Genomic DNA, 22,302 nt, shown 5'->3' on the forward strand with positions numbered 1-22,302 from the left:
ATATCTTCTTTCTTCTCTTCTTCTTCGGTGTCTGAAGGTTGATCCAATGATTCAAGTTCACTTACAAGTTTACTTAAAAGTTAGCGAAAAGGGTGTAATTACTCTTTCAGGAGATACTATTGTGGTTTAGAAGCTCAAGTTGTACAACAAGTAAATAAAAACCCATATAAGGTCGATCCAAGAGATACTTAGTGGGTTTGGACCACTAGATCGACCTTGTAGGGTCTTCATTTACTTGTTGTACAAATCAAGCTTCCAAACCACAATAGCTTCTCTTGAAGGGTGATTATACCATTTTCGGTGACTTGTAAGTGAGTTTGAACCATTGGACCGACCTTTCAGACACCATTTGTGAACAAATACTCTGAAGAGAAGAGGATAATAAGAGAAGAAGATATGTGAAATTAGGTTCAATGCAAACCCTATATTTGAAACTCAATCTTATCACATAAGATCCGACGTGACTTCCACATCACAATATTGTCATGTCATTTATTTTGTAACATGTTAGATCGATGGTAACTGGTCAATTAGTTGACATTGCAATAAAATTGTAAATGTAATGAAATAATTGAGAAAATCAAAACACTGTGTCAAAATCGTAATTTTGGTAAACTTAATGTAATTTTGGTAAACTTAATGATTTTATTGCAATTTGGGAAAAATAGTTATCGACAGAACAGAAAGAACCGATCATTTGGTTGATATTGCAACAAAATTATAAATATAATGACTTAATTGAAAAGAAATATTGTGTGCCAAAATCAAAATTTCCCACTAATTAATGACTTTATTACAATTTGCTTTTTAAAAAAAAAAATTATCTATTGAAGAAGTCATAAGACAAAAAAAAAAAAAACTACAATAAAGTCTTTACATATTGGTTTCATAATCGATTTAGTCATTATATTTTTTTTATTCAATTAAGTCCCAAAAATCGGTAATGGTATTCATTTTAACCATTTGACCTACTCAACAGGTCATCCATCTTTTAAAAATTACATTTTTGGCCCAGATATAAAAACTTATTACAAATTTGGTCCAAAATTTACACTTTTAGCCCATATTTTAATATTTATTATAAATTTGGTCCAAAATTTACCCTTTTTGCCCAACTTTTAGAAATTTTTGGATGACCTGTTGACCCGGTAAAAATGTTAAATTGAATACGATTACCGGTTTTTTGGACTTAATTGAATAAAAAAAAAATATAAGGACTAAATCGATTATGAAACCAATATCTAAGGACTTTATTACAGTTTTTTAAAAAAAATGTTAAATAAAAATGAAAGAAAACGATATTACAAAGTTAACATGTACAAATACAATCATCCGCGTTCTTTTTCCTACTTTGGATAGTTGATGGGGAAAAAGGCACAAAAGGCGGCTTAAAAAAGCAATTCGGAATGAAACCCGAGTGACGGGATGAGATTCTTCCCTATGATAAAGACTTGACCGCAGACTCTTATTCCACACTTTTGTCATATAAAGCTTTTAGAATCAGAGCATCACAAACACAAGGTGACCCAAGAACAGGAAAGCGTTCTAATGGCGGATTACAAAAATGTTTCAAAATTGAACTCTATTGATCTTTCCTCCCCCCATATCCCTACCTCTGTATCTTTACTCAAACAGGTCTCTCTCTCCCTCTCTCTCTCTCTCTCTCTCTCTCTCTCTATCTCTCGTTATGGGCTTCTGTTGTTTATGCAGGGGAAGTGAAAGAATTTGTGTTCTTTTTTGTGTTTGTGTTTGTGTGTGTGTTTACACACATGTATGTCAGGTGGTCTGTGCATTCAGAGGAGGTGTAGTTTGATTCTGGGTGATTAAGGGTCTGCAATTTTGTTATGGATTATCGAAATACTTGTCAGTTCTATAGATTTATTCTACAATTAGATATGAAAATTGGGGATATAGCAAAACCAGTGAAATGATCTGATTAACCTGGATGCTTCATGCTATATATGATTGCTAATGATTGCTAGAAAAACAAACCCATGATTCAAATGAAGATGGGAGTGATAAAATGCAAGAATCGGAATGAACTAAAGAAAAATGCAAGACCCTCCTTACTTTCTTCCGATTGTTTCTTCCAAGAATTGGGAAGAATCAATTAAAAGATGCCTTTTATTCCTTTATTCCATTGGATTTGTCCGGAATTGGCATTCAATTCCATTCCAATTTAGTTGGGATGTTAAAAGACTACTAGTATTTTAATATTTTTTCAATATTTCATAGGCCTGCACAGATTCCGGTTTCTTCTACGTAACAAATCATGGAATCAGTGAGGAATTTATGGATGAAGTTTTTGCGGAAAGCAAGAAGTTCTTTGACCTTCCATTAGAGGAGAAAATGAAGCTTCTTAGAAATGAGAAACACCGAGGCTACACTCCTGTTCTTGATGAACTCCTTGATCCCGCCAATCAACTCCATGGTTTGTTCAAACTCAAGTAAAGTTTATAACGATCCACCTGTTCTTTCTAACTCTCATCATAAAACTTTTCACAACTCATTTGCACAATAATCAAAATATCATAGGTGATCACAAGGAAGGATTTTACATTGGTATCGAGCTTCCTGAAGATGACCCTGAAGCCCAAAGAACATTTTATGGGCCAAATTTATGGCCTGATTCAGGTAATTCTAATTTCAACCACTGGTTGTTGGAAAAATAACCCTTTTTGCATAAATATTCTAATCTGTGTTATTATTTTTTGGTTTTGACAGATATCTTGCCTGGATGGAGGCAAACTATGGAAAAGTATCATCAACAGGCTTTGTAAGTTTTCTCAAGCTTATACCCTACCAAATGTTATGAACATTAAATGGTATAAGTTATAACCACATATAAACTGCTAATTTTTGTATTTTTTTTAGGGAAGTAGTTAAAAAAATTGCAAGGCTCATTGCCCTTTCGCTTGATTTAGATGCCGATTTTTTTGAGCAACCAGAAATGCTTGGAAAACCGATTGCAGTCTTACGCTTGCTGCATTATGGAGGTGAAATTTAAACATATAATAATATTAATTCAATTTTCTGATGTTTATAATTTCATTTTCAAATAAAAAAAAGAGCATTGGTTTAAGTTTTAGGTCAAGTATCTGACCCTTTGAAGGGAATTTATGGAGCTGGTGCACACTCTGATTATGGTTTGATTACTCTCTTGGCAACCGATAGTGTTTCTGGACTCCAAGTATGCAAATTTGATATTAACAACAAATACACGTTTTTTTCTTTGGAAAGTTTTAATTTTTATTTTTATTATTTGTTTTTAAAGATATGCAAGGACAAAGACGCGGAGCCTCGGGTGTGGGAATCTGTTGAACCATTAAAAGGGTACGTCGGTTAACACTTTACAGGACAGGACAAAACAGGACAGACAGTCTTGTACTGTGTGTGGCGTGCATTGGACTGGGACTGGGACTGATGTCAGTGGTAGAGAAATGCATTTTTGTCCAACCCAAAAAAGGTGGGACATGGACTCACTATCGATCTCTCGTCTGTGCAAAAGACATGAATGCCCTTCTCATCCTTATCATTAGAAGTAGCCCTAGATGGTAAATTTTGTGTGTTTGGATTTTCAAAATCAGTTAATGGATTTATAAAAATCTTTTCAGAGCTTTTGTGGTAAATCTTGGTGATATGTTGGAGCGATGGAGCAATTGTATTTTCAGGTATAATAAGTATCATATTGTTTCATGTTGTGGTTTTGGATAGTTTTGACTCTTGAGATCAAATGGATTTTCTTCAATTTGATAATTGATGTTAAGTCTTTAAACTTTCAAATTTGGTTTAATATTAAGATCTTTAAAAAGATGCTACATTGAGAGGAATCATGTCAAAATTGAAATGAAATCCGTATCTATTTTGACCTTTTGAGGTAATAGGTTTGACTCAAAAGTCTGACTGAAATAGTCTGCATGTTGACTAAATAATGCAAAATATTCAATTTGGCACACGATTTCAATCAAGAATCTTTCACCTTGTTTCCCTATTGTAGACTAGCTATGTAATATAGTAGTATAAGTATTGTTCCTAATCATCTTTTTTTTCAGTGATTGACTTTTTGAACCATGGTACTTTGACTTTTCAGTGGAAGCTAAGCCACATACTTGTGAAAATGCCCAAAAATACACTGTGGAATGCAAGAATGTGAGTAGCTTTTGACAAAAAAAAAACAAAACAAAACAAAATTGTCATGGCTCTTTTGCACTTGCGTTCTAATAATCTACTCAAGGGTTAAATGCAAAAAATAGCAACATACTTCCATTGACTTTTTAATTTTATTTTTTATTTTTATTACAGCATCCTTCTTTTATATCTTCCTATTTCAACATTGTATTTTGAAAAGTCTACCTGATTATAACAATATCATCCAAAAAAAGAAACAATTTTCATTGTTGTCTATAATTGGGCAATTTTTCCTCATAAGAAAAAAAATGAAAGTACAATATTGTAATAGAAAGAAATGAAGGTAGGATGTTATAATACATAAATAAATAAAACTAGTTTGCTATTTTGCATTTAGCCCTTTGTTTAAAACCAATCATTCTTGCAAATCTTTGTTCATGTGACATTTTCTCAAGAACAAAAAGCCGATCAAAATGGTTCAAAAAGTGGATCACTTGAGCCTTCATTTCTTTAACTTTGGCTTAAATGAAATATTTTTTTCAGGTCAACGTTGCATCGGGTGTTAGGCAATGGTCAAGAGCGATATTCTGTATGACTTTTTTTCTCACTTAAAAAAAAAATCAAATTAAATTATCATGCTTTTACTTTCTTTACAAAGAAACAATTGATTGTTAAACCATTTGTATGAACAGATTCCATACTTTGTGGAGCCAAGTCATGATTGTGTTGTTGAATGCCTGCCTACCTGCCATTCAAAACAAAACCCTCCCAAGTAAGTATAAATGATGAAAAGTAGAGTTTTTTTTTTTTTATATAATTTATTAAATATGGTGTTTGATTGTTTTAGGTTTCCTCCAATCAAATGTGAGACCTATCTTCTTCAACGATATCAGGACACTCATGCTGATCTTAGTACATATAACAAACACTGAATTTGACTGCTGCTAATCAATGGGTTTGATGTTCTACATTATGGAATACAAGTTTCAGCATGTAGAAACCAAGTTGTTGTGTCATTACTCATTGCTCATGAGAAAGGGTTATAGTAATAAATACTACAATAAACAAGAGGTGGATGCATGGTTATAGGATTAGCAATATATATGGTTGTATGTTAACTGTTTGAGAGTACTTGCTTTGCTTTCAAAAAGGTGAAATCAAATCCACATGAGCAAAGCTCAACTTTCATTACATGATGTATGGGAACTATTACAAGATATAGTTACTCAACATATATATGCAATGATGATGATTTGATTTTTGTTGTTCCTTTAGTTGTATTGATGAACCGATTGTTGAAAACATCAGTATCACTCTCTCTTAATATGTATAGCGAAATGAAAAGAAGAATATATGTTGCCTAATCTACCTGCCATAGTGTCATGTGGCTAAATCCCACAAAAAATAATGTTATTGTAACAGACAACTTTCTTCATTTATGCAACTGAGTAAAAAAATCCTCTGCATCTTACTCTTTCTAGCGATTATTGTTATACTGGAAGTTTCCTTGATTGTTAGATTTGTTGAATGGTCTCCATGTATTGTGACATTGACTGTATAATATATACTTGATTGATGTCTTCTTGACTCTTTATACACTCATCAGCCAAGTGCCTGATATTTCCAAAGCTTACACATACTCTTTGACCTTGCAAAACATGTACACATTTCTCTTAGGCAATATTAGTAGGAATGGCAACGGGGCGGGTCATGGTTTCCCAAACCCGAACCCGATTTCTAAATGTGTACCCGACTCCGACCCGAAACCCGATAACTACCTGAAAACCCGACCCTAAAACCCGAAACGTGGCAGAAAAAAAAAAGGAAAAACTACAAATACAGAATGATAAATTAAGACGTTGCATAGGCTTAAAATACCAAATAAGTTCTTAAATCATTTAACAAAATAGAAATTACTAATAGTCTAATATTGTAACAACAACCAACCAACCAAAACACCCAAGTACACAATATGAAAAACTAATTCATCACAATAATACATTACCACTTAACATTAAAACAAACTTAAAATCAAACAAAATTATCCACGCTTGTTGTCCCGCTTTCTTTAGTGTTTTCCTACAAAATATTAAACAAACTCAAAATCATGGAAACTATATAAAATTAATATTCTTAGAAGTGTCGTTTTACCTCTTCCACCTCATAATCAAATTCAACAGAACGACAATATGCCCCGGTCTCTTCAGAACAAGTTGCTGTATAAAATTAATATTATTAATATGCAAAAAAGATTCATAATTTCATATAATTAATATAAAATAGTATACTACCTCGAATTTCATTCAACAACCAACTTTGAGCACACATTAAAGCCTCCAATGTCTTTGGATGAAGTCGACTACCAGGAGGACTTACTAATCTTCCACTAGTGCTGAAAGCTGATTCCGAGGCAACAGTGGAAACAGGAATAGCTAATATATCTTTAACTATTCTTTGTAGTGTCGAGTACTTAATCCCATTTATTTAAAGTGTGAATGTTGGATTTGACTTTATTTTCACAAATTTTGTTGATTCATTCGGAGGTGGCAAATAAAAGTGGGGTGCTCGTTTCTTAGCTGAGCAATTAGCTTTCGAGTCATTACTTAACTACTCTAAAAATCTCTAGGCGTTGTAACTGCGTTGCAACATAAATTTTCTGCTCGAAGCAACATTTATCATGGTCTGATGTGTTCTATCGATTCCTAAAAAAGTAACATACAAGTTGGCAATGAGGAAATTCAAGATGTGGGCATGACCATAATCATTTGTTTTTTGTGTGAAATCCTGAATAGCCTTTCTTATTTTCGTGGTTTTACTTGCGGGCTAAAACTCTTGTAAAATGATGGTTTTCAATTGATCCCAAGTACTAATGCTACCGGGAGCCATGAACAACAATGCCAAACCTTTAAAATTGTGACGAGATGTTTAAAGTTCTAAGGGCAATAATTGTAAATTGGTTTACAATTTAATTTACAATTGAGTGAACGCCACTATCACAATTTAACAATTGTTTTATTTGGCATGTGAAGGATGAAACAATTATTACTCTCACGAAGAAGGAATTGAAAGTCATTCGGTGTATGTGAAGAAGAAGACAATCTGGCGCATATATATATATATATATATATATATATATATATATATATATATATATATATATATATATATATATATATATATATATATATATATATATATATATATACTAGCCGTTTACCCACGCCAAGCGCCGGGTGCGAATATTTTTTTTTTCAGAAATTAGTTTCTAGAGACAATTAGTTCTTTTGCGCAAATAAGTTTACTACATGTAAACAATTATTGATAAGAGTAATTTTAGTAGAAACGAAATCAATAAGAATTAACATGAAAACTTGGGATTCTTTAGAAATGTACATGAACACATGAATGATTGTGCATTATTAATCGTGCAACACTTTTTTATGCACCACATTTGATGTGTAGACTTCACTGTTGTTGAATTGTTCATTTGGGTTCACTAATACTTTTGTATTGGCACGTGATATCCTCCGGATAGTGTCACATAAAGTTAGTCATGTGAGAAAACCGATTTTGTAAGATACCTACCTACATTTGGAATTGTTTGTCCATTGACTGTCATCATAAAACATAATCGAGTTGGAAATTGTTTTCTATTTAGCTTGAAATAGAAGATGTCATCTTCAGACCAACATAGAAGAATTATTGACAAAAATACCCTCTTTCCAACATGTTGACCAAGAGTTATGTCGGTTAAAAATTACGTTGATTCTGGAGTTCAAACTAAAAGTATATTGTACAAAGTTGTCGAACTATCTCGGTTTTTGGAAACGTTTCGAAGAACATGAAATCAATTCATTGATCAATGCTATTGGTGAATCACGATGGATGCTACAGGCATTGAATGCGTGGGGCGGTGAATAGTTTTCTTTTTGCGTGTAATTTTCTTTCGTAAAATAGTTTCAGAATGTTATATTGCAAAGGATATACAATCCTTGTAGTTTCCTTTTAGGCAATTTTTGATATGTTCCTTAATATTTTTGTAGTTTCTATTTAGACAATTTTTTATATGTTCCTTTTTTTATTAACAATTTATTTTAGTCATTTGACGTTCTGTATATAAATGATAACTATTTAACTAATTTATAAATAAATGAGTAATCTAACACTTTTAATAGAACATTAAAATTTAATCTAGAATATAACATTTAGTATTTTGGATTGACTAAAAATAGAACATTAAAAATTTCCGGTAGTCCTAAAATACAACTTTTTTGTATTTTTAAAAAAATTGACGCAAATTTAGTTGATTATTAGTTAATAAAGTTTGTTTATAAAACATTAATAAAAATAAAAGTAATGGCAATATTATACATGATAGTAATACTAATATATTATGACATTTAGATATGTCTATTATTAAAAATAGTTAATTTAAAAATTAAACCAATAAATACTTTTTTTAGTCAAGTAGCCTTGTCCCTGAGAAAATGTTGATAAAAATGAATAAAATATCTACTCAAAGTCTAGAAGCATATGTGTATCCTAAAATATAATCTAATCTTTCATACAACTTCAAATATATTATTCTTCATAGGAGTAAAACTTCAAAAATAAATGTGTCGAATGAACACCAAAACTCAAATTAGAAAATTATCCAACCCATACTCACACCCCTTAAATATGTTGTTTACCTCCCATTAGAAGAAAAAAGCCAATTTATAAAAGAATTACAAAGTGAGAGTCATTGGATCACTGCACCATTTAGTCGAACTCAAACTTCCTCTTTTATCCGTCTTCTAAATTCAAAAAAAAAAAAGTTGAATTTTATTTGTTGTCTTCATTGGAAATTTGGACCCTTCAAATTTAAGGGCCTTGTGCAGTTTGCACTCCTTCATGGTAGGGCCAGCATTCCAATATCACATAACATCATTTTCTTCCATCGCTTTCCTCCAAGTTCTTTAAGAAACTTCAACCTCAAATATCAAATATTAAAGTTACAACAACACTGAAAATGTAGATGAAAATAGAGAACCAATTAGAATGTATGAAGAATCAAGCACTTAAAATCAACTTTAACCCCCTTGGGGACAAAGGTGTCAAACCAATAGCAATGATTATAAGTTTATTACTTTTCCATATTTAACCTTTTGTGAACATGCCAATGACCACGCCTGCAAAAATATAATTTTAAGGTTAAAACCGAAATGATTTTCAAGAAACAGGTTCACAAGAATACGTCAGCATCACAAATTCACAGCAACAAACCAATTAACACTACTATGATCCATCCTTGTATCAAATCACAACTTTTTGCTAAGTAAAACAACTTCGAAAAATTCAAATTTTAAAAAATATATAGAATCAAAAGAAAACTTAATGAAGTCAAGATTGAAAATTGCAAATCGGAAACATAAAAAAAAAGTCTAACCATGATAAAACCCTATTAATCCCATTTTACTTCCCTTCCCCACAACAGGATAAACAGATCTGAGAAATAAAAAATGTTACAATAAACCTGAGAAATAGTGTGTAAGTATGAGAGAGAGAGAGAGAGAGAGAGAGAGAGATGAAGTAACACGGGTGGCAGTATACTGTAACTGTCATTGTTACTCTTCTCTCACTGTCATTTCTAGTATCAACATAGGCCTATTCAATTCATTTCCATTATTTATGTATCTCCCCATATTTATATTCAATGACCATGTCAAAATCCATTTTCGGTAAAAACAACATGCTGAATGGATGTGGAATGCTCTGCATCGGGAAGAGAGTAATATATTATAAGCTTTTCACAACTAAAACTGATTAAAAAGTTGAAAATGGTAGATTTACCAGGCAATAAGCAGCACCAGCATGTGTTGTCAGCAACAATTAAATGAACTTTCCAAGCTTAAACAATAAAGTAAAAACGATTACTCTTTAATTACTTTATGACAGAGTTAGAGAAAAGGACTAACCAGTGCTCTCTTTGAGAACCCTTAACACTAGAAGGCCATTCTTGAATTTGCAAACTTCTGAAAATGCTACAGGGACTGTCATTAACTTAAATATATTTATTTCAGGTTATTTCCCATTATGAGCAACTGAAAAAAAATCTTATATAACCTATCTTATTATATTTTAATCTCATTAACAAAATGTATAAATAATTAGGATAAATAACTTGTCAGAAAAATGTTTAAAATACTCTTCTGACCAGAATGGGTAACAAAGTAGGAGACAATGAATGAGAATGTGGAGAGTGAGGTCATGCAGCTAACCCAATTGCTTTTCTTGAGGTATCTTCGAATCTCACACCGTGTAAATGAAATTATTCCAGCAAAATGTCATACTAAGCACAATTACTCATAAACTTAACATGATCATGATTAAAACAACTTGTAAACTTGAATTAAAAAAATGAGATTACCACATTGGAACTTGTATTACCAAAGCTCTTCGCCTGCAAGTAAGATCAGATACAAAACCATTAGATAAAATAACCTAGGTAAGCAATGTCCGATCCTTTAATCACAATGTAGGACCATTTGAATTGCCATGTTCAAGATATAAAAAACTAGGAAAAAGGTAAAGTACAAGATGTATACTGAATCCAACTAAACCTAGGTTCCTTACCAACATCTTTACTTTTCATTTCCCTTCTCAACTCTCTCACATCACTCAACATTACACCAGAAGCATAAAGATCGGAAGAAAAACAAAACTACTGTCATTTTCAGGCTCTAAAGCAAGAATGTTCCAAAGATAAGATAACTCCATGAAGATGAAAAATGGAATTTAAGTAATATCATGTGTCATTGATATGCAATTCGTACATATGCAAAACATAATTCATAGCAAAAAAGCAAAATCATATATTAGTTTAACTGGGGCATTTCCACAAACAGTTGGCATACATTCTTTATCCATTAGAAACAAATAAGTACAAATAAGCAAGGGAATTGAAAATTTCCTTGAAACAGAATCAAAGAAACCAAATCAAAACCTATATCACACAAAATTAAATTCTACAAAAATAATTTATAAGATGATGAAGATTGGGAGGTTTGAGTTTATAAACATACCTCTCTCTATTTCTCCTCCAGCCTCAACCGAAAATCCTAATCGTTGCTCCCAATGAAAAGCTCCATCTTACTTCTCAATATGATTATGTAATTAAAACATCATATATCAGAGACGTTTGATGAACAACTGAACCTTAGAATCATTTAGGATATAAATGGTTCATCTTCTTGTTCATCTTCATCCAGATCTAAACACCTCTTTTAAAACCTTAGAGATAAAGAACAATGATAAACGGCTAAAGAAGAACCAGTGGCATTTGGCGGCGTCTATCTCCAGGGTGTGTGGGTGGCCGATGGAGGAGATAATGATGTTGGTTCTTCGAGATAAACATCCATGGGGACTCGAATCCCCTACAGATCAATAAAAAAACAATTAGGGTTCTACAAAGGGTTAAGTATCTAACTTATGGGAAATTATGATTCTTCTAAAAATACCTCATTGGTTGGATGGTGAAAGAAGCAATAGGCATCGGTAAGCATAGGCGGTGGTGTCTGATGACATTTAGAGAGAAACAGAGAGAAGCATCAGAGTGGGTTGTTTCCACCTGCATAGAAAACAGTTTCGCAACAAACCTAGATGAAGAAAGCGTAGCTTTTTTTCTCTTACTGTTCCAGACCAATGTGGATGGAAAATGATCCGATGGTGGTGGTGACAGGTTTCTCGGAAGCACAAAAAGATGAAATGAACTTGAAGATGCTTTTTTTTCCGGCGATGGAGACCGCGTGGTGAATGGATTCTCTTTGTGATCGAACTTTAGAAAGTGAATGCAAATATAAATCATATTTAGAGTTTGACCCATTCAATTGGCTTTAAATATGGGATGACCGATTCACTTGGCAGAGGAGTTTGTTCGGTTTGTTTAAAGTTTATTTGAATTTTTCAGTAGTTGACCGTATATGATCGATTTTCAAGGAACAGATTGGAATAAGTTTTCATTTAAACGATTCACATTAGTTATCGTTTGACTAAATAAGATTCAATACATAAATTCATTGTACAACTTGCATTTTATCGTGTACCTCTTAAAATTCAGCATTTGAGGTTAAATGCTTATTAAGGTATAAAGATATATATATATATATATATATATATATATATATATATATATATATATATATATATATATATATATATATATGTGTGTGTGTGTGTGTGTGTGTGTGTGTGTGTGTTACAATGCAACCTTGCTGCAGAATAAACATATATAGAAAATCCCAAATAGATAACATAGATAGATAGTGTTTGGATAACTAATAAGGACTTTTAAAACAACTTTTCGTTTACTATTTGAAAATGAGTTTTTAAGAAGTAACAGTTTGTGACTTTTTGAAATGACTTATAACTTATTAGGATTAAAAAGCAAACAAAAACAATTTTAAGTCAAATATTTTTTAACTTATTGACTTATTGATTTTTGCCACTAAAAAGCTAATCCAAACATTTAAAAAAAACACATATACCTTCATAAGTCAATAAGTCCTTTTAGATAAAAAGTTCTTTTTAACTTCAAAATAAAATCCCAAATATGCTCTAAAAAATATGAGATGAAACGAAATCAGTCAAACGAAGTAACTGTATTATGCGATTGAGAGATATCAAATTGATTGATCAAAATCGATTTGGGCTCAAAAAGGTGTATGAACAGTAATGAATCAATAAAGTGGGTTGGATCAAATGTTATGATAGTAAATCAAATAATTTTGAGTAGATTGGGCTTTGGGCTAGATATCAGAGATCCAACAGATAAAATGATGAACAGTAACATGCATTAAGAACATGATTCCATTAGATTTTGAAATTCATACCATCGAATTGTGAAGAATTTGTCAAATGTTGAACATACTCGAAATAATCATCTAGATCTTCAAACACCCGTTCTGATACCAATTTTTGAGACAATAAACCCGGATTTGACATGCGAAAATGATCACCACACAATCGATACGATATGATTTGGTGAACACGATCTTGTAATCAACTAATATTGATGAAATTACAAAAAGTAAATTGCAATCTATCTACTCTATCTAATGCATCTCAACTCACAAAAAGGACTAGATCATGTCACACACTCACACAAAGAGTGCTACAAGCCTATTTATAGGCAAAATATACAAGTCAAGTAAATAACCCACATAAGTCATAAAGAGGCTCCTTGTCATCATACATGTAGAACTTTGTATCCAACAAGTATGAGAGTTAAGTATATGTATCTAGGCTTTAGGATGAATGGCTCGGATACCACCCACTTGGCGAAGTGGATGGGTACTTGGAACACAAAAAAAAATCAACAATGTGAAAGGAGGAAAGTACAAGAGGTTGAAATCGCCAATGGAAAAGGAGAGAAAATCTTGACAATGAACGGAAAATAACATCCTAATGAATTTATTTATAGTTTTACGAGGAGAGTTCTAATAACACTCAAAAACCTCCTAATAATATTGAAACCTTCCTATATAGTAGTGTGACTTCATAACTAAGGTTGTAAATGAACTTAATGTTTGACAGACCATTCATGAACCATTCGACATGAAGTTCGTTTATGTTCGTTCATTTAATAAATGAACGGACATGAATAAAAAAATGTTTGTTTAGTTAAACAAATAAACACGAACAACGGGCTCGTTTGCTCATTTATGTCCGTGAACATTTGTTTATGTTTGGTTATTATATTATATAATCTCATACAACTAGGGAGAGTGACAATGGAGCTTTAAAGACTGTTCAAGTTATACTTCTAGATTTTGGTAAATGTTAAGTTTAATCAACATATTAGAAAAGTTGATGATCATATTTTGTTGTTCTTGATTTGGATATTTATGCTCATTTATGTTCGTTTATTTAAAATCATTTATGTTTGTTCGCTTATGCATGTTTATATTTTAACGAACATAAACGAATAAACATGATCAATGTATGTTGTTAAGTGAATGTACATGAACAAGAAAATTCGTTCGTTTATATGTTTATGTTTGTTCATTGTGCATGCAACATATAGCAGAAAATGTTGCATTAAATAAGGAAAGTACATGTTTGTATACATTGCTAAAGCAACACTTATAAAGATTAAACGAAAGCGGTTGCTAATGCTTGTAGCTTGCTTCTATCCTTAGTCAATAGAAAGGTTGCATTTTGCAGGAAATCTTTCCATACGAGATTAAGGTTGTTGTTTGGTTGTGAAAATTTTTCTAGGTTTTCATAAATAAATTTCAAGAAAAATGAAAATTTTGAAAATGCATTTGGTTAGATAACTTTTCCAATTTTTTCTTGAAAAACAAATATTTTCTGTTTTCAAAAATTACAAAGAACTAGGAAAACTGATAATTATTGTCTGCTACACTTTTCCATTTCCAAGAGTTTTCTAAAAGATATATAAACACCCACACCCACACCCTCACCCAAACACCATTCACATCTCATACCCCACACATACCCTATCCCCCACCCATTCATGCTTATCAACCACTACTCACCCCACCCTACCTACCCAAACCCCTCCCTTATTTGAAATAACAATAAACTAAATAAACTATAAACTGAAATACATAACCAAACATGTTTTCTAATTTCTAAAATGAAAAATGGAAAAAAAAAGTTTTAACAAAACACATTTTTTGAATTTTCAAATGAAAACTGAAAAGGAGAACTCCTTTCCCATTTCGAAAAACTTTTCCAAGAAAATTAAAAACTGGAGTAAATTACACGAACCGTCCCTCATGCAGGTGTCAAAATGCACGTTTAGTCCCTATTTTCAAAAATTAACTCGGATTGTCCCTCGTATTGTTAAAAGTTGCACGGTACATCCCTCGTTAGTTTAAATTTGCACGTTTCATCCCTTTTGATACATAAAAAGACTATAATACCCTTTTCTTTTCTTTTTCATTTATTTTAAACATTTTTAATTATTAAAATTATTTTAATTATTTGCCCCGATTATTTTTAATTACTAAAAATTATTTTAGTTATTTTTCTATTTTGTGGAATAAGAACTGACCACCACCACCACCGGTAATCTACGCCACCACAAGAAAATGGAGCACCACCACCACTTCTCACCGGAACATGTACCACCACCGCTACCCCTCATTTCACCCAACCCACTCCTTCGTTGATGTTAACATGTTTCACTAAAAATAACTACAAACCACCACCTCATTCACCAAACCAACAACATATACTTAACCCACCATCGAACCAGGCACATTTACTGTTAACACCACCACCATCCTCCATCGGAAAAACCACATGCAAAACAGGAAAGAATAATCAGGGTAAATTAGGAAGTAAGAGTCAGGGAGATGGAAAATCTGATTTGATACAAAACTAATTGAAAGAAAACGATTTAGGGTTCTTAAATTGAAAGCAAACCTGATTCACTGAACCTGCAAATCTGATTCATTACAGACGGAGATGGCAAGAGGGGGTTGTAAGTCTGCACTTCGTTCGATCGGTGAACCACTATCGCCAACTGTGAGTCGCCATCGTCACCGGCGCGCTGCCATCGTCGCATCATCTAGGGTTCGCATCATTGTGTTATCGCAGAGGAGGATTGTCAATGGAGACGATTTGGGTTCGATCCGACCTGCTTCTCCGATCTCAATGTCCCTCTTATCCGATCTCGCGTGATGGACTTGTACCTGGTTCGATGACCTGATTTCGATGAGGACGGAAGGAAAAAGTGAAATGGAAGAGGGAGGGTGGGTTGAGTTGTGGTGGGTAATGATTTGATAGCATTGCTAAAGTGGCTGAAGAGGCGGAGATGTCCTAAAGTCGTAGAAGCCGGCGATGATACTGGGTGGAGGTGGAGATGACCGAAGAAGAAATGGTGGAAGAGGACGGCGTGCTTAGGGTTTAAGGATCTTTATTTAATATCTTTGATAAAAGGAAATAAATAATTATTTTCATAATAAACAAATGAGTAAATTATTAGTAAATAAAAAATAAATCAAAAAAGAAATAAATAAGGGTAAAATTGTCTTTTTATGTCTCGAGGGATGAAGCATATAAGTTTTAAAGTAACGAGGGACGGTCCGAGTTAATTTTTGAAAATAGAGATTTGACGTGTATTTTAACACCTGCACGAGGAACGATTCATGTAATTTACTCTAAAAACTGTTTTCCACAACCAAATGCAACCTAAGGGTTTCGGATCATCACCATGTAATAGAAGAGAGCAAGGCAATCTCCAGTGGTATTCATCATAGCTTTATAATTTTTGATTCGTAGTATTAGGCTAATGAGGCCTTTTCTTTATTCATCTTTACCTTTTGTAATTATATAACAACATTCACACCACAAACAACCATGTCCGAAAACCCTTACCAAATCACTTACAAAACAAGAGAAAAATTACAACATACATAAAGGGAACACAAATACAGGATGATAACCAAACACAAGTTATTAGCTAATCATTTATCTGTAGCTGCGGTAGTTGGGTGTGTACATGCAACTCTCAGCATACTTCAATAAATCCGTGGGGCGGGGAAGACGCGTTGCCAAACCTGAAATATCATTCACCCAATTAATTAAAGTAAGAACATGATATTTACTATTATTATTTATAATTTAAACTTCAAAGTAAGAAACAGGACATACCAAGGTCATATGCTTTCTCAGCAACTTTGGCAGCAATATTAGCGGAAATCTTTCTGATGTTAGTAAGTGGAGGATAAATCATCCCTTTATCATAGTGCTCTTGCGTTACTTGATTAGCCAATGCTTCCGCTAATGATTTTACAACAATGAGAATAAATAATAATGTGAAATTTGCGACAATAACTAAAATTGGTATACTTACATGCTGCTAAAAGCATCTCATCATGAACACGAATTGCGCCAGAGATGACCAACCCAAACCCTAATCCAGGGAAAATGTAAGCATTGTTTGCCTGGCCAGGAATGAAGAGTTTGCCATCGTACTCATAAGGATCAAAAGGACTGCCACTTGAAAATATTGCTTTGCCCTTGGTCCATGTGTAAGCTTGTTCAGCTGTGCACTCTGCTTGTGAGGTTGGATTCGATAGAGCCATAATAAGAGGTCTCTGCATACAATAATTATTAGTATTTTCATTACTTTACTATTGTACGATCTTTCTAGCTACCGTTATTTTCAATCATGAGGGCATTCTTGTCTTTTTGCACAGACGAGATAGCAAGTGTCCCACCTTTTTGGATTGGACAAAAAAATTCAACTTTTATCCCATCACTGAATGCACCCCAACCACAGTATAACATGGTCTCTCATGTCTTGTTGTATGTGTGTGTGTGTATGAGAGAGAGAGAGAGAGAGAACCTCATTGACAGCTGCCAAGGCTTCAATCACATCTTTTGTAAATGTCTGTCCTACCCCTGATGTTCCTATCAGGACAGATGGCTTGATGGCCTGACAAATAAGTGGAAATAAAACTAATTTTTAGAAAAAACTAATCAAAAAGTTGATAATTGAAAGGAAAAAAACATAAAAAATTGTCCCACCTTAACAGCATCCAAAAGAGTAGTAAGAGGTTCATGTTCATGAGCCCATGGTTGCTTGAAATGTTGAAGGGATTCTTTACGAGAACTAACAATCAACCCCTTAGAATCCACAAGCCATATCTTCTTTCGAGTCTCTTCCACAGGAATATTTGTCTATAAACAATAAAAAAACAATAAGAAAAGAAAAAACTTATTATATTTATGTTTATTATTATGCTTAAGCATAAAGTTGGTACCTTTGTTGATATCTCAAGAGCTATAAGCTCAGCTATACCAGTTCCCGCCTGAAATACAAAGATAAATGCAATATTCAGTATATTAAAGTAAGGAGATAATTTATGTGACTTATGTATATAAAAATTAAAACTTTTAATGTAAAAGGTAAGAGTTTTGCGCACAATTGACAAAAATAGACATGCTTACTTCTCCAGCACCAAGGAACAAGAATGTGTGATCAGCCAAGCTACCACCAAGTAATTTCAGTGATGCAACAAGACCAGCAAGAACCACAGATGCAGTCCCCTGTAACAAAAGATTCAAAGTTAATAATCATAATTATAATAATAATAATAGTAAAGGTAATCATAATAATCAATACCTGTATGTCATCATTGAACACCAAATGAGTGTTTCTATATTTGGCTAACAGCTCAAATGCATTGTGGTTTGCAAAGTCTTCAAACTGAAAATTTTAAACAGTACCCAAATAAGTTTTTACATGAAAAGATGCATTTATGGTTTATAAAAACTTACAGTTTTATGTGACTTTTAGAAGCCCACATGGATTATTTACCTGTACAAGAACTTTTTCACCATAGTTCTGCTTGACTGCAGACATGAACTCTTCAAGTAACTCATAATATTCCTGCAGAAACAAAAAATTAAAAAGTCAAAACTTGTATTTATATTAAATAAAGGACATGATTGAGTTACAATAAATGTACACAACTTTAATGTACCTTTCCAGTGGTCCTCTTTTGTTTAAGACCAATATAGAATTCATCATCAAGTAGCTTTTGGTTATTCGTCCCCACATCAATGGTTATTGGCAAACACTACATGGAAAACGTAATGGGCATAATTAAATTTGGAATTTAAAGTGTTTAGTAGTTTATTATCTACCTAATAAAATAAGTAGAAAAGTAAGTACACAAACAACTTACTGCAGAAGGCCTAACTCCTCCAAGTGCAGTATATAAAGCAAGTTTCCCAACTGGAATTCCCATACCCTGTACAAATTTAAATAGTTTTTTAGAATACAACATTGTTTCATCTGAAAAAAAACTATAATGACATTGATGAAAATAATCATGAAGGAAAGAAAAATTAGCTTATGTTTTACCTGGCATCCAAGATCTCCAAGTCCCAAGATACGTTCTCCATCTGTCACCACAATAACTTGAATACTCCTCTCAGGCCAGTTCTTGAGTACCTCAAGAATCTTTCCCCTGTGAATTTGAGTTATTTCATTGTCACGTCATGCTAATTTAAAGTAATTTAAGTAAAATCAGGCTAATGTGAGAGGTGTACTTCTCTTTCATGCTAATGTATAGACCCTGAGGGCGCTTGAAAATACTCCCATATTTCTGGCAGGCTTCACCAACTGTAGGAGTGTATACAACAGGGAGAAGTTCTTCTACATTGTCAATAAGAAGCTTGTAGAACAGCCTCTCATTTCGTTCCTATAAGCCATAGTAGAATGAGTATTTGGAATAAACAGAAACCAGGATGAATGATATTATGAACTTGTGAAAAAACGTTGATTACAGGAAATCAAAGGGGAAAAAAAAGTCAATAAAGTTTCAAATGATACCTCAAGTTCCATCATAGCCACATATTTGTGCAGGGGAACTTCATAATTGCGAATACTTTGCATCAATTTCCTCTCCTGATGGATCATACAGGTCTCATGTAAGCTATATCATAATTAACCCAAATTGATCTTCAGTGTCTATAGAGATATTGGGGACAAATGCAAACCTGAAGCTCCTGTGTTGAAACAGCCGGAGGCAATAGACCGCGTAAGTAATGAGAATCTCTTTCCCTCTCGGTGAACGCAAGCCCCTTGTTATGGCGTGGATCCCTCAGCAAAGTGTATCCACTACAAAAAAACAATCGTTTCATGTAATCAGCATCATTTAAAGTACATTGAACAATCATAAATCTATCAATCGTCATCCGCAAATGTCAATTCAGCATAACGAATAACTCCGATCAAACGGACCGAAAGCCCGTTGCATACTACACATCGACAGATTATCCGTACAGATTTAGCTTATACAACTTCAAAAACATGCATCCAATTACTTCCTATTAACAATCATATTTGAAAAACCAAATCCGAAACAAGATCGTAATCATTCGAAGCTAATTAAACTCAAACAGTAGCACAAACTAAAGTAAGCGATACTTGTAGCAGCGATATACCTGGCGACGGAAACAGTCCAAGGCGTGACGAGTTGGTCCTCGGTGGCACGATCTTCGCCGTAGACGTCCTCAACGCCGCCTCCAACGGTGGCCTCTCCGTCCTTCATCGACTCCAACGTGCTATCCATTTTCTCTCTACAGTTCAAAAGCTTAATGTGTATCTCCTTCAATAATGTGATCAAGCCATAAACAGCTCTACGTATATATACATACCAAAACAATCTCATTCAACCATAATAGAATAGTCAAACTTTATTCAATAATTCGTAAATATAATGATTAAGGATATTGGAAAATATTATCTTATTTTTAATACTGTTATTACGTTAAAGTTTTATTGTTAAATATTGCAATAAATTAAAGAAAAGAAATAGCACCGATGCAACAATACTCGGAACATCGTGGGGACGATGTACATACATTGAGGCGGGGAGTACAATTTGATGATTTGATCTTATCGTAAAGTTGGAGGGTAATATTGGAATAGCATTAGATTAATGGGATCCAACGAGCCTTAGTCGTTAGGGACAGACCGAGACACAAGTGGGTATTTAGATTAGTTCCACATTGGCGGCTATCGTGTAAATACGTTTATTGATTAAAAGTTCAAAATTATACAACGAAAATGAAAAAAATATCTATTTTTGGAATGGTATTTTATAATATATAGTTATAATCTGATTTTTTTTTCACAAATAACGATTAATTTTATGACATGATTATTTTGTAATAAAACTGGTTCTGTATGCCAAAAACAATCCTTCATATATTCTAAAATTGGTTTTATATATATGTGAAATTGGATACTGTTGTAAAATTCATATTTTTTATTAAAAAAAAAGGAATTTGAATTTTTTTTTTTTTTTTAATATTCAAAAACCACTTTTACATCAAAAATAAGGTTCATAATATAAGAGAGGGTTGAGATAGGTTTATACAAATAAAGAAAAAGTCTAAAATTTACTTTAAATAGAAAGGATCATTTCATAGCAATCAGTGATTTTGCAATCATTGGTAAACATCACGAAGAGCAAAGATCGTGGTGGTGAGATAGTGTCCACGGTTTGAAAACGTGTTACACCCGACTTTTTAACATAAGGTATGCCCAAAAAAATTAGTTTTTATTTAATAAAATACATTGATGTACACTTACATTAACAATCCTATACAAATAGTTATCAACAAGATCGGTTCAAAAAAATTTAAATACAATGATCTGAGTTAGGTATCACAATCTCTTATTTTTTTTTATTTGCTTATATAAATTTATCTGCACAACACACATCAGTAGTGTATTTTATACAATTCTACTGTAAACCTTCATTTTCCATTACATTCATACAGTGATATTCTCATATGAGAAATGCATACTATTTTTCTAGTACAGATGGTTTACAAATATAGAAAACATACGTTTTTACTATTTCAAGTACAAACATACATTTTACACTATTACGAGAGAACAAACATACAAAACAGTCGGGTCTTGGGTAGAAGACTACTTTTCATTTTTAGAAGAAAATATAGGATTTTCTGGGAAGTATAAAAACATTTCACTAAACAAATACAAACATTTTCATGATACAACTACAAACATTTGACACTAAATACTTATGAACTCACCAACTTAAATGTTGATACTCTTTCAAAATAACTTGTATTCTCAGGAACCAGTAGACAGGTACGCTAGCTCAAGTTTTGAGAAGACGGAGCATGTTCAAGACTCGTCTTTTATATTTTGATGTTACATTTTTGGTGTCTTACAACTATACAGAACACACATGTATTAACTATTCTATTAATGCAATGGATGTTGTTGCTTGTTTTACTATTGTGTATTGTTATGATACTGTACATGACGTCCTCCACCCCCGAATGTTTCCGCCATCTCGGTTTGGGGGTGTGACAGATTGGTATCAGAGCATTGTTTATAGTGAACTAAGTATATCAACCCATAAACGATATACAACTATAAACACATCAGGATTAAAACACTCTGACCAAGAGATTATACTTTTTAAATAATAAAATATTTTACTAAAGTATACATACATGCATTCATAGCAAGAACAGTGGCATACTAGAACGGAACAAAAGTATTGCGATTGTTGAACAACACAAGTACGCTTGGGGACATATAATCAGGTCTGGGATTGATATATCCTGATCAACTATATCTATCCGAGAAGTGATTAGCATGTGCCT

At 32.9% G+C, this 22,302-nt stretch overlaps 2 protein-coding genes across 5 annotated transcripts; one reads left to right on the forward strand and one right to left on the reverse strand.

The window, feature by feature from the left end:
- Positions 1-1,356: 1,356 nt before the first annotated feature.
- Positions 1,357-5,498, forward strand: LOC145131916 (azadirone synthase LFS-like). 4 transcript variants are annotated; one of them, XR_013717835.1, is made up of 11 exons: positions 1,357-1,635; positions 2,236-2,431; positions 2,536-2,634; positions 2,725-2,776; positions 2,875-2,996; positions 3,084-3,190; positions 3,275-3,333; positions 3,615-3,671; positions 4,091-4,149; positions 4,672-4,717; positions 4,821-4,902. XR_013717835.1 is itself a non-coding variant. In XM_079066558.1 (11 exons), exons 1-11 carry the CDS (start codon positions 1,549-1,551, stop codon positions 5,058-5,060), a joined length of 990 nt encoding a protein of 329 aa, XP_078922684.1. In that variant the 5' UTR covers positions 1,358-1,548; the 3' UTR covers positions 5,061-5,498. The 4 variants fall into 4 exon arrangements, 3 of the variants coding, with proteins under 3 accessions (XP_078922684.1, XP_078922685.1, XP_078922686.1); XM_079066558.1 differs by lacking the exon at positions 4,091-4,149 and adding an exon at positions 4,976-5,498 and having other exon boundaries at positions 1,358-1,635; positions 4,821-4,900; XM_079066559.1 differs by lacking the exon at positions 4,091-4,149 and adding an exon at positions 4,976-5,498 and having other exon boundaries at positions 1,360-1,635; positions 3,090-3,190; positions 4,821-4,900.
- A 10,923-nt stretch (positions 5,499-16,421) lies between these two features.
- Positions 16,422-20,291, reverse strand: LOC145133345 (NADP-dependent malic enzyme-like). The gene is made up of 16 exons (XM_079068290.1): positions 20,098-20,291; positions 19,651-19,771; positions 19,484-19,558; positions 19,201-19,352; positions 19,013-19,118; positions 18,834-18,899; positions 18,630-18,725; positions 18,464-18,535; positions 18,269-18,352; positions 18,094-18,192; positions 17,907-17,954; positions 17,671-17,823; positions 17,489-17,578; positions 16,994-17,237; positions 16,792-16,920; positions 16,422-16,697 (listed from the first exon to the last, which is right to left on the reverse strand). Exons 1-16 carry the CDS (start codon positions 20,223-20,225, stop codon positions 16,609-16,611), a joined length of 1,752 nt encoding a protein of 583 aa, XP_078924416.1. The 5' UTR covers positions 20,226-20,291; the 3' UTR covers positions 16,422-16,608.
- Between the last annotated feature and the right edge of the window lie 2,011 nt (positions 20,292-22,302).

The sequence above is a fragment of the Lactuca virosa genome, chromosome 8 (genome assembly GCF_052849685.1).
Source record: "Lactuca virosa cultivar CGN04683 chromosome 8, Lactuca_virosa_CGN04683_v6, whole genome shotgun sequence".
NCBI lineage: Eukaryota > Viridiplantae > Streptophyta > Magnoliopsida > Asterales > Asteraceae > Lactuca > Lactuca virosa.

What these genes read in the sequence shown, in the direction of transcription:
- LOC145133345 (XM_079068290.1), bottom strand. Translation starts at nt 20,225, where the DNA reads ATGGATAGCACGTTGGAGTCGATGAAGGACGGAGAGGCCACCGTTGGA. An exon ending in TTTCAACACAGGAGCTTCAG is followed by an intron (nt 19,559 to 19,650) that starts GTTTGCATTTGT and finishes ATGATCCATCAG; the next exon opens with GAGAGGAAATTGATGCAAAG. An exon ending in TGAGAAAGCATATGACCTTG is followed by an intron (nt 16,698 to 16,791) that starts GTATGTCCTGTT and finishes ATGATATTTCAG; the next exon opens with GTTTGGCAACGCGTCTTCCC.
- LOC145131916 (XM_079066558.1), top strand. Translation starts at nt 1,549, where the DNA reads ATGGCGGATTACAAAAATGTTTCAAAATTGAACTCTATTGATCTTTCC. An exon ending in TCCCGCCAATCAACTCCATG is followed by an intron (nt 2,432 to 2,535) that starts GTTTGTTCAAAC and finishes AAAATATCATAG; the next exon opens with GTGATCACAAGGAAGGATTT. An exon ending in AAGTATCATCAACAGGCTTT is followed by an intron (nt 2,777 to 2,874) that starts GTAAGTTTTCTC and finishes TATTTTTTTTAG; the next exon opens with GGAAGTAGTTAAAAAAATTG.